This window comes from Hemitrygon akajei, chromosome 1 (genome assembly GCF_048418815.1).
Source record: "Hemitrygon akajei chromosome 1, sHemAka1.3, whole genome shotgun sequence".
Lineage (NCBI taxonomy): Eukaryota > Metazoa > Chordata > Chondrichthyes > Myliobatiformes > Dasyatidae > Hemitrygon > Hemitrygon akajei.
Window position 1 is genome coordinate 64,334,014 of NC_133124.1, and position 12,183 is coordinate 64,346,196.

Genomic DNA, 12,183 nt, shown 5'->3' on the forward strand with positions numbered 1-12,183 from the left:
GAGATATGGGGTTGCGGGGGTGGTGGTGCTACCTCCCTGAAATGAGTTTTTGCAGGGTGGGACGTCTGCTAGCAGCGTTTCTGGATGTAGAAAAAACACATCAAACCATGAAAGAAAGGTTTGATCATCAAATTGCATAAATTGGAAAATAGCGGTCGAATAGTAAATTGGAGAAAATATTTTAATCGGTATATCTGTCATGGTGCAAGTAGGGAAAATTACGTCAAGTAATTCCCACCTCTGAAATTCTCTCTTCGGAGTTAGGATTGCTCTTCCGGGAAGCGGTGGCTTGGGATCAATTGCAAAGTGCTGGAATTCTGCTTGACAGTCACTAAGAAGAATATCTCTGCTGAAGTAGCATATTCTTCATTATTTCTACTTAAACTTTTCACGGCTACGTAGAAAATTTGAATAACTTGGATTGGAGAAAGAGTAAGAAAAATAAGATTTTCCTTTACTGTGACCAACAATCACTGGTCGGGATTATTTGAACGGCCAGCAATAGTATTTACCTTTTGTTTGCTGAAGGGTTTTTTCCCCCAAGGAATATTAGAAGCACTAAGTAATTCTCTGGTTTCCCGTAGAAGGTGTGGTTTCTGATGCGCTCTCTGCTGCGCAAGGACCGACTGTAAAAAGGCGGAAGAGCGTAGTATTTGGGGAATTCTTGCTAATAACGTTCCCAAGAAGAGGTGTTCCTTTCTAGTGAGCAATTAACCCCTTGGACAGTACTGACTATAACATCCTGCTTCTGACGTCGCAAGTTAGTTTACTCCGAGCTAGGTTCCGCCCTGTTATGGAGTAAAAGCGTTAAGCCGTTGGAAGGGAAGAAATGTTTTCTTGTCTCTGAAACTGGCCTCTCCGCGGAGGATGAACAGTATCGGGGGAAAAGATCTACGCCTCTCTAAAGTCATGGAGTCCTCCGAGGGGAGCAGTATGTCTTCCATCTCGTCCATCTTAGACGTGGTTCCTTACCAGAAGTTAGTGGACCTGCACTATGTCAGCAGAGGAGGCTATGGTGTGGTGTACAGAGCACGGCACAGTGACTGGAGGATATCCGTGGCTGTTAAGTGTCTACAGTTTGACACTCCAATGGAGGAAGGGTATGATCACAAGTATTGTTTATGCCAGTGGAAGTGTTATCGAGTTTGTGCCTAATACTTAAAAACACAAAATGTTGGCAGAACTCAGCAGGCTAGACAGCATCTATGGGGGGAGGTAGTGACGACGTTTCGGGCCGAAACCCTTCATCAGGAGCTTTATACTTTCCTAGTTCTAGAACACCCCGGTATTTTTTACTGCAGGCTGTGTGTCAGAGAAATAATTGTGCAAAGACGATTAACGGCGTCACTATTAGTAAAAGCGTGCACAGTACTGCTGTGCCGAAAACTTCGTGCAAACTCGTTTTCTCTGTTGATGCACCAAGTATATGGATGGCAAAGCATGGAGATAGGCCATTCGGCCCTCTAAGTCTATACCAACGACTTAGCACCCATTTTATTTGTCCTGGAATTTCATCTACTCAGACCGCCCCTGCCCCCCCCCCCCCCACCCCCGCCTTCCAAGATTCTGCTATATTCTATGCAGTAGGGGCTATTTGTAGTGGCCAGTTAACCTGTCAAATTGCACATCCTGCTGGTTTTGGAGAAAACCTTTGTGGTGACAGGGGAAATGTGCAGACAGGATTGAATCTGTGTTGCTGGAGATGTGGGGCGCCAGCCCTTTCCTGGATCGTAGCAGCTGGAATAGATTGTGGTTGGGGTGATTCGGGTTCCCAATGACCCTACAGGCCCTTTTTACACACCTGTCTTTGTAAATGTCCTGAATAGTGGGAAGTTCACATCTACAGATGCCTGGGCTGTCCACACCACTCTGCAGAATCCTGTGATTGAGGGAGGTACAGTTCCCATACCAGGCAGTGATGCAGCTAGTCAGGATGCTCTCAAATGTGCACCCGGAAGAAAGTTCTTAGGATTTAGGGGCCCCGTACCAAATTTCCTCAACTGTCTGAGGTGAAAGAGGCTCTGTTGTGCCTTTTTCACCACACAGTTGGTGTGTACAGACCATGTGATGTCCTCGGTGATGTGGATACCAAGGAACGTAAAGTTGTTTACCCTCTCAACTCTATTGTCTACCCTCCAAATCTATTGATGTCAATAGGGATTAGCCCGTCTCCATTCCTCCTGTAATCTACAACCAGCTCCTTTGTTTTTGCAACATTGAAGCAGAGGTTGTTTTCTTGACACCACTGTGTCAGAGAGATTACTTCTTCCATGTAGGCAACCTCGTTATTGTTTGAGATTAGGCCAATCAATGTAGTTTCGTCCGCAAATTTAATTAACAGATTAGAGCCATGGGTGGCAACATTGTCATGGGTATACAGGGGGTAAAGGAGGATTCTTAGTACACAGCCCTGAGGGACTCCTGTGTTGAGAGTCAGAGGGGTGGGGGTGGAGATGGGGGAGCCCACTCTTACCACCTGCCAGCGATCTGACAGGAAGTCCAGAATTCTGCTGCACAAGGCAGGGTGAAGGCCGAGGTCTCTGAGCTTCTTGTTGAGCCTGGATGGAATTATGCTGTTGAATGCTGAACTGTAGTCCAAGAACAGCATTCTCAGCTAGGCATCTTTCTTCTCCAGATGTGTAAGGACGGTATGTAGAGCAGTGGCTATTGTGTTATCTGTCGATCAGTTGTGTCGGTAGGTGAATTGTAGGGGGTCCAGTTTGGGTGTTAGCAAGCTGCAGATGTAAATTGCCTTTTAAGTGAAGATAGGTACAAGAAAATGTGCCTCCAGAAAGTGGTAATAACATCATGTAGCAGAGACGTGATTAATTCACTCTAATTCATAGTATGATTCAGAATTTTCCATGGCCTTTTGACCTGTCTGAAATAGAGAGTAGTTAGTGTTTTCATGAGAAAGCTGCTCTGAATTTAGGAAGTGTTTCACTGGCCATCTGGAAGTTCTCAAATACAAAGCTAATTAAATTGATTTTGCTGAAATGCCATATACGATAGTGAATGTAACATGAGAATTTAAAGAAATCCTACTGAAGCATAGATAGTTGACATTTCTAATTATGTTGTTCATGAAATAACTAAGGTCCATATGGACTTGAAGATGAGTTGTGTGGCACAATGCTTGTACGCTCAATAAAATTAAACTTCAAAGGGAGATCCTGGTGTTATTATGAATTCCATTTTGATGCTGCTTTACAGCAGAACTTGTAAATCATGTGCAAAGGCATGTAGCTGAATCAGAGACATAATTTGCATGATTTTAATGCAAGTGTACACAAAGGCTGCAGACAGCAGAGGCCACGTGGAAGGGTAAGGGTTCAGCAGTAGGGAGGTCTATTTTGTCGCTACTTAATGGAGACATTTCAGAATGAACCCTAGGTTTCTGAATATGAGGAATCCATTACTGAGAGCCCAGCTTGGCAGCACAGAGACACAGCAGATGGAGTTGCTGCTTCAGGGCTACAATGGCTCATGTTCAGTCTTGACCTCTGCACTGTTAGTGTGGGATTTGCACATTCTCTCTGTGAAGAAGTGAGTTTCAGAATGCAAATCAAGTTTATTATCATTGATATGTGTTATGAAATTTGTTTTGTGATAACAGTATAGTGAAATACATTGAAAAAAAATTACCAACTTACAGTTGGAAATATATAATAGTGCAAAAAGTGAGATAGTGTGCATGAGTTCATGGTATTTTCAGAAACTTGATGGCAGAGGGGAAGAAACTGTTCCTAACATGTTGAGCGTTTTCAGACTTCTGACCCTCTTCCCCACTCGTTGCACGTCCTGGATGGTGAGGAATAATAGATGCCACCTTCCTGAGTCATCACCTATTGAAGATGCCCTCAGTGCTGGAGAGACTAGTGCCCATGTTGGATCTGGATGGATGGTTTCCAATGGATGTTTTGCTTTCCTCCCAAATCCCGAAGTCTTACTTTTGGCCTGTTCATTACACTAGTTGGACAGACTAAATTAATTATTGTGTAGATGAGTGGTAGGGAAATTGCAGGAGTTGATGGTTATGTGAAAGGGTATAGTTATACAGGAAAATAAATGGGGCAATGAGAGTAGTCTATTAACCATGGCTTATGCTATGAGAAATACAGATGGATAATCCTTAAATAATATAGTTGGTCATTGTGACAACTCTCCATTGCACTACCTCAACCTTCCTCACCGTCTCTCTGTCCTCATGGGTCCACCACAAGCCAAATCCTCTCCAACAGCTTCCTCACTAAATGATTGAAGGCAGTGTCCACCCTGTTAATGAAAGTGAAGAATCATGAACAGTGTACAATCAGTGGTAATGAAATTTGTATGCATTACCCATGTTACCAATAAACTTGACCATTGCGATGCTCTCCAGTATTCCCCAGTCTTTTCTCCTAAATCTTGAGGTAATTCAGTCTCACAATAGCCTTGTTCATCTGTTACCCTGCTCTATTTGATATCTATCGCTCAGTGAATGATAGTGGTCCTCTCAGTTGACGTATTTCATTCTTTGACAACATCTGGGGTGGTACAGTAATATAGAATAACTCTACAAAAGTGCCAGTGACCCATATTCAATCTGCCAGTGTTGGTAAAGAGTTTGTATGTTCCCTGTGTGACTGTGTGGATTTTCTCCAAGAGCTCCAGTTTCTTCCCACATTCCAAAGACATACAGATTAGTTGGTTAATTGGCCACATGGATATAATGGGTGGTGGGACTAGTTGAGTTTGAAGCGTGTGTTACTGTGTTGAATCTCTAAATAAATAACATAACTGAGCATGTAAATTTGTGGTTTTAGGATCTTAAGTTATTTGATTAACACTAACTGTATACTTTAATTTCAAAAGTAAAACAAATTCTAGAACATCAGCTATTGAGTGCACATTAAGTGCATAATATGTGGCTCTGAGGAGTTTTTCTATTGATTTTTGTTGTGACATCAATGCACCATATAGGAGGTATGAATACAAATCATTTTTAAGATAACATAGAAATTATTTTTAACTGGAATCATACTTTAATGATGAGCCTATTAAAGATGGGTCAGTTATACAAACAAGGAGGATTGTGAAAGCGGAAGTTCATTGTAATTGCATAGGACTTTGGAGAGATCATAAGAAAACTTTTGAAGTTGGTGGTGTCATTTGTGTGAAACATTAGGGGCATTGGTACAGGGTAGCAGTGAAAGGTTTAGAGAGGGTCCAAGGAGGAATTTATCCTGGGTTGTTAGAATCTGGAATGCATTATCTGAGTGGATGGTGATATCAGATACCTTCACAAAATTGAAGATCCATTTGAGCACTTGAATAGCCAATGCACAGAATGCTATGGGCCAAAGGCTGGTAAATGAAATTAAGGATGTGGTGTCTTTTGATGAGAGAGTGAAGACTGGCCCAGTCTCATCCACAATGAACCTAATCGCATTGTGGATCTTGTGTGGAATTGACAAAATGAATGCTGCTGGGTAGCTTCCTGAAATTCTGGTTGAAGTTTCACTATTTGGAACAAAAGTGAGAAATTTCTTCACTTGAAGAATTGTAAATATTTAAAGTTCTTAATCCTACCTGTTAATACTCAATCTGAGTATATTTGTGGTTGTGTTTTTTTAAATTTAAAAGCAATTAAGTGGGAAGATGTATGATGCACTGGTTCAACTGTAAACTTTAAAGCATAAAAAGATGGAAGCTGAAGTCAGTGTTTGGATTTTGAACTTCACCATTAATTGAGACTATGTTAGCTCTTGCACCTTCAAACCATCTTGCAATCTCTGCATCATTTGAATTTCTTAGCATCCACACATTTATTGGTCTCTATACTGAACAAGGACAATGCCTGGGATAGAGAATTTTGAAGGTTAGCCATCCAGACAACTGTAGAGGCCAAGTCATTAGATATATTTAAAGTGGAGATTGACAGGTTCCTGATTAGTAAGGGTGTCAAAGGTTATGGCGAGAAGGCATGAGAATGCGGTTGAAAGAGAAAATAAAGCAGCCATAATCAAACAATAGAGTAGATTTGATGGGCCAGCTGGTCTAATTCTGCTCCTGTGTCTTACATGTTTGCATTTATGCTGAATTTTAAAATTCGCAGGGTTGTTTTCATTTATGGTCCTTGCTTCACCCATATTTGCCTCTAGCTCAACAAGCTATCAGTACTCATCCAATTCTGGCATCGACTACATCATAATTTAATTATTCTACCATTGGCTACCAATGTGTGAAGCACTGGATTTTCCTCCTCATGTTCCCTCTTCTATTTTCTTCAAGAAACATATGAGTTTAAAAACAATAAGCAAGAGAGGGCTATTCATCCCCTCAAGCATGCACTGTTGTTCAGTGTGATTGTGGCTGATCTTTTATATCAGCAACACTTTCCTACACCAGCTGTACATCCTCACACTTCATCTTCCCTATATCTTTAATTACGGAGGTCATTCAGTCCTTTGAGGCCATGCCAGCTCTCAGCACAATTCCATCAATCTCATTCACATTTTATTTCCTTATAACCTAACCTTTCCTTCATCAGAGAAATTACCCTTGAGTCTAACAGGGTAAGGCTCTGGGGAAATTTATAGTGGCCAACTACCCTACCGGCCAGCAAGCCTTTGGACTGTGAGAAGAACCAGAACATCCAGGGACACCCCAGATTGTCAGGAGAATGTGTAAATTCCACAAATGCAGCATGACAGTCCAGGATCGTACTTGGATTGCTGGAGCTGTGAGGAGGCAACATTAGCTCCTACTGATCATCCTCTGAGTTGGATGATCAGCCATGATCATACTGAATGGCGGTGCAGGCTCAAAGGGCCAAATGGCCTACTCCTGCACCTATTTTCTATGTTTCTATGTATCTCAAATGTTGTCGTTCACTTTTAGAATACATTTGTCAAAAGGGTGTCCAAAGCCCTTTTGGGTAGCAAATTCTAAGGAATTGCTTTCATCTGGATGAAGAACTGTCTCTCATTTCAATTATGAATGGCCAAGCCAATTGTTTGGAATTGTGATACCTTCTTCAATACATGCTGTCCAGTGCAATATCATCTTTTATCTATATTGTTAAGACCTGGAGGAACTTTGGACAGACAAGAGACTTCAGATGCTAGAAATCCTGATGAAGAGTCTTAACCTGAAATATTGACTGTCTGTTTCCCTCCATAGATGTTATAACCTTAAAACCTCAACAAATTTATCTTAATAAATATCCTTTTCATTACTCCATTGACTAGTTGATCCTATTGTTATTATTGTCCCACTGCCCTATACTTGATACTGAATCCTGCACTTACCCGACAACTAACCGACTAATGTTTTTTTTTCTTCATAAACAGCAGTTAGAATTGTTCCAGAATACTTATACCAATTTTGAAAAATGACGACCAGTGCGCCCACTCATAGCCGTGTCATTCAGAATGATTATCAGGATTCTTGCTTAACATTTTTAGTAATGATAATTTCATTAAGTCCTCATTCTCTCTAAACCTGTTTCTGCTTTTTTAAGATGTTTCTGTGCCTTTCGTGAAAGCCGCACAAAATATTTTATTGATTTCTCTGCCATTTTCTTATTGTCTAGTATAATGTGTCATGTGCCAGATACATTAACATTTGATATTTGATCTCTCCCAAAGTAACTTTTTTTTTTGTTTCTTGCAAGGCTACATTGCGTTCTATTTTTATTTCCGTTATCTTTATCACTGCTTCAATTCTCTTGTGCTACTTATGAATTTGTCCCTCTCCTTAGAGTTGTTATTTTTGTTTCCTCTGCAAATTTATGTCTTTTCCTTTGATCTATTTATCTTTGGCTTTTTAGCCACAGCTGCACTACTCCTCCTGTTTAGTGTGTGTCCCTTAAAGATGTATTCTGTACAATACTTGCAAGTGAAGTATTCTTTAAATTTTAGCCATTGGTTTCACTGTCAGATTTTTGAATGCTTTTTCCTAATCTACCATAGCTGACCTATGCCTTGTGCCTTTGTAGTTTATTCTGTTCAAGCTTAAGACCCTGGATTCAGCTTGAATTAATGTAAAATCTTATACTACAATGTTCACTCGAGCTTAAATTCCTCTTGACAAGCTGATCATCAATTTAACATTTGTTGGTTCCTGAACAGTGTGATGTAGAAAGCCAACTATAATGTACACAATGAATTCAGCCTTCACAAAATCTGCCCGGGGTCTGTTTGGGTTGAACTACCCATAATAATTGTAATATCCATATCAGATGCCAATCTAATGTCCTGACATAGGTTTTTTTTAATATGATGCTCTGCGTTATAATTATGTCTGTTTTAGGATATATAATACTCCCATTCAAGTTTTCTGCCCCCTGTATACTTTTAAAGCTCCATCAAAACTGATTCTATTTCATGATTTTGAATTTAAAACCTTTCTACAATTTTAACCCTAATTTTACTAACAGGAGTACACTGTCTGCTCTTCATTTTTCCTACCTCTTCTGAAAGTTAAGTATCCTAGTAAAGTTAATACACAGCAAATGTGTCTCTATAATGATGATTAAATTGTACCCATTTATTTCTATTTGGGCCATTGATTCACCTATTCTGTTACAAGATTTGCTAAGTATGCCAGCTGAGAAAAATCTGAGTTGTATGTGGTGACATATATGTACTCGGGTAATAAATTTTACTTTGAACTTTTTGCACTTCAGAGTGCTGCAAGAGTAATCAGTTTTTCCACCATTTCTGCCATGCACTAACTCTATTTTGAGGTATATTTTGTTGTGCACTGTCACTTACAGTCAAATGCTGGTTATACTGGGAATTTTCCACAGTGACAGTGAACACCATTATTTTTACTGCCACTGCAACATTTTGATTGGAAGTACAGTAGGTCTGGAGGACAGGCTTCTGTACTATATCTGCAATGCTGCCAAGTCCCATCCCTTTATTACCATCACATAATCTGAATTGAATTGACTGGAGGTTTCTGTGATAATGGCGATCTCGGGCAAAATCATTTATATAACACTATTGATTGAACATAGTTGTGAGTGCTTCAGAAAGTTTAACACTTAACAAATATTGCCCTTTAGGACATACTACAGCTAAAATCGACGGACATAGCCACGGGTTATTCAGTCCGCAGCATCATTTTAAGACATTTTTAAAAATCTATTGATAGGCAAAATCGGCAAACCTCAAACACCAGACTCGGGTCGTGAGTGCAGTTCCTCTTTGGGAAAGCAGAAGTTTGATTGAAACGCTGGGGCTTTAGACTTCTGTCCTGACTATCCTGCTGGTGACAGTACAGACTCTGGAAAATAAAAATGAAGAGCTTAGAATAAGATTGCCATACCAGATGTACATAAGGGACTACTGAGTCTTTTAAAGGCAGGCAAGGTGGTGTATGCTTTATGATTAACTCAAATGTGGTGGTTCTGTCTCAGTCCTGCTCACCAGAATTTTCCACCTATTACCTCCTAGCTTCTTACTTCATCCTCCCCTCTCCTACCCATGACGATTCACCTATCACCTTTTATCTCTACTCCTTTCCCTCCCCCTCCTCCTTATTCTACCTTCATTCGCCCTTCCTTTCCAGTCCTAATGAAGGGTCTTTGCCCGAAATGTCGACTCTACTGCATTCCATAGAAACAGCTTGACCTGTTGAGTTTCTCCAGCATTTTGTATGTATTGCTCTGGATTTCCAGCATCTGCAGAATCTCATGTCTTTATGATTGTTTAATTTTTCACTATTGTTCATGTTGTAATATGGTTGGACTGCAAAGTTTCCTTTAGATCTCCTGGTTGTGATATCACTGTGCTCTGGTTACTGCATACTATATTTGCTGATTAGCATTCAGGTAATTTGGTATGCAGCTTCCCAAGAACAACCTATAGGAATGCTTGGTGATGATCCTGGCATGTCTGATTCAAAGTCCTCTTTGAACCAGAATTGATCCCCTGTCTTGAAAGCAATGGTTGCATGAAGGATATACAAACCATGAAGTATCAAATTGTGTTGTATGTTTCTGCTGTTGATGGGTTACAGTACTTCAGCAATACCCAACTTTGAGCAGCCAAATCTATCGAATCCATTCCGTTTAGCATGATTGTAATGTCACAGAACAGAACGGAGTGTGAGGTGGCACGCTGTTCTTCAAAGACCGTGCTGTGGGCACTTCTACCATTTTGTTGATGGACAGAAGCTCCTGCCACAGGTGGATTGATGTCAACTAGGTATGTCCACCTTCCTGGTCGCCTTGATAACTGCCCTCCTGTTTGGAACTGCAAAACCCTAAATGATGAAGCGTACAGTGAATGACAGAGCAATGCAGCACAGGTACAGCGCAGCTCCTATCCATGTACCTACCCAATGCTTCATAAATTATTCTATTGTCCCTGCCTCAACCACTTACTTTGTCAGCTCATTCCATGTACTCACCACCCTCCGCATGAAAAGTTGTCCCTCAGGGCCCTTTTAAATCCTTCTCCTCTCACTCTAAATTTATACCCCCTTGGTGTTGGACTTCCCTAATCTCAGGAAACGACTGTCATTGTCCACCTTTTCTATGCCTCTCATCATTTCAGACTCTTGTCCCTCATTGTCCTGCATTCCAAGGAATAAAGATTTAGTCTGGCCAACTTCTCTTTACAATGCTGGCCCTCAGGTCTTGGCAACGTCATAGAATGCAGAAAATGACAGCACAATATAGGCCCTTCAGCCCAGGATGTTGTGCTGACATTTTTATCTATTCTTAAGATCAGTCTAACCCTTTCCTTGTACATAGCCCTCCAAGTTTATACCATACGTATGCCCATGTAAGACATGGATGCTAAAAAAATATTTTTGAAATGCCCATAGCAGGGCATTCCACACACCAACTTCTTTCTGTGTGAAGAACTTAACTCTGATGTCCCCCTTTTGCTTTCCTCCAACCACCCTAAAATTGTGTCCCTTAATTAGACATTTCCTCCCTGAGAAAAGCTCTGGCTATCCACTCTATCTATTTATCAAGTCTCCTCTCATCCTCCTTCACACCTTCCAATTACACCACATCATTCCTAACAACAGGGTGACTAAAACTGTAGACAATAAACCAATGACTTAAGCAACTGCAACATAGTTCCCAATTCCTGTAGACAATGCCCTAGCTGATGAAGACCAGTATGCAAAATGCCTTCTTACCCACAGAACCATCAAATACAGGATGTTAATGAATGAATTGTAAACAAGCACCACTAATGCACTCAACAGCTCTCATAGAAAGTAGAATAACTAATTAAATAATTTAATAAATGCTGAATGGAAATCTGAATACACCTTTCAGGAAGTTCTTTGCACATGCAGCTTTGACGTTCTAGGATGTTTCGATGATAGTTACTTCATAAAATGGTTTGGCTTTGTGGCACTGGGAGGAAGTTGTGGGGCTAAGTTGCTCCATAGAAATCTGTCAGCTGGCTTGGGACCATTTTTCTGATCCCTTTTGATTCAACCAAGCAGTATCTTGTTTGTCATAGTAATTTATGTACCCTATTTCTGCCTAGTGTTTATGTTCAGTGTAGTAGAAAGCATTCAGTAAACACCTTACTTACACACGCGTATTCACACTCACACAAACAAGCGTTGTCATTCTGTGTCATTGTGCTGAGTGTACAGACTCAGTGTCTTTCCCAGTATATTCTCGTAATGGGTCAGAAACTGAGCTGATGTGCTCGGGTTGGATTTAGAACATAGAACATAGAATTGTACAGCACATTACAGGCCCTTCGGCCCACAATGTTGTGCCGACCCTCAAACCCTGCATCCCATATAACCCCCCACCTTAAATTCCTCCATATACCTGTCTAGTAGTCTCTTAAACTTCACTAGTGTATCTGCCTCCACCACTGACTCAGGCAGTGCATTCCACGCACCAACCACTCTCTGAGTGAAAAACCTTCCTCTAATATCCCCCTTGAACTTCCCTCCCCTTACCTTAAAGCCATGTCCTCTTGTACTGAGCAGTGGTGCCCTGGGGAAGAGGTGCTGACTGTCCACTCTGTCTATTCCTCTTAATATCTTGTACACCTCTATCATGTCTCCTCTCATCCTCCTTTTCTCCAAAGAGTAAAGCCCTAGCTCCCTTAATCTCTGATCATAATCCATACTCTCTAAACCAGGCAGCATCCTGGTAAATCTCCTCTGTACCCTTTCCAATGCTTCCACATCCTTCCTATAGTG

At 40.9% G+C, this 12,183-nt stretch overlaps 1 protein-coding gene across 4 annotated transcripts in view; it reads left to right on the forward strand.

Annotated features, from left to right (window-relative positions):
* Window positions 1-304: 304 nt before the first annotated feature.
* ripk2 (receptor-interacting serine-threonine kinase 2) overlaps window positions 305-12,183 on the forward strand; it is a 72,666-nt gene continuing 60,787 nt past the window's right edge. For 3 of the 4 annotated variants that reach the window (XR_012098808.1, XM_073044459.1, XM_073044460.1), the window contains exon 1: window positions 608-1,100. Coding sequence is in view for 2 of the 4 variants with exons in the window: in XM_073044459.1 (XP_072900560.1) it covers window positions 868-1,100 (233 nt within the window). In the remaining 2 variants the exon portion in view is untranslated. Of the gene's footprint in view, window positions 433-607; window positions 1,101-12,183 lie in introns of those variants that run through there. The other variant, XM_073044461.1, reaches the window with a different exon arrangement.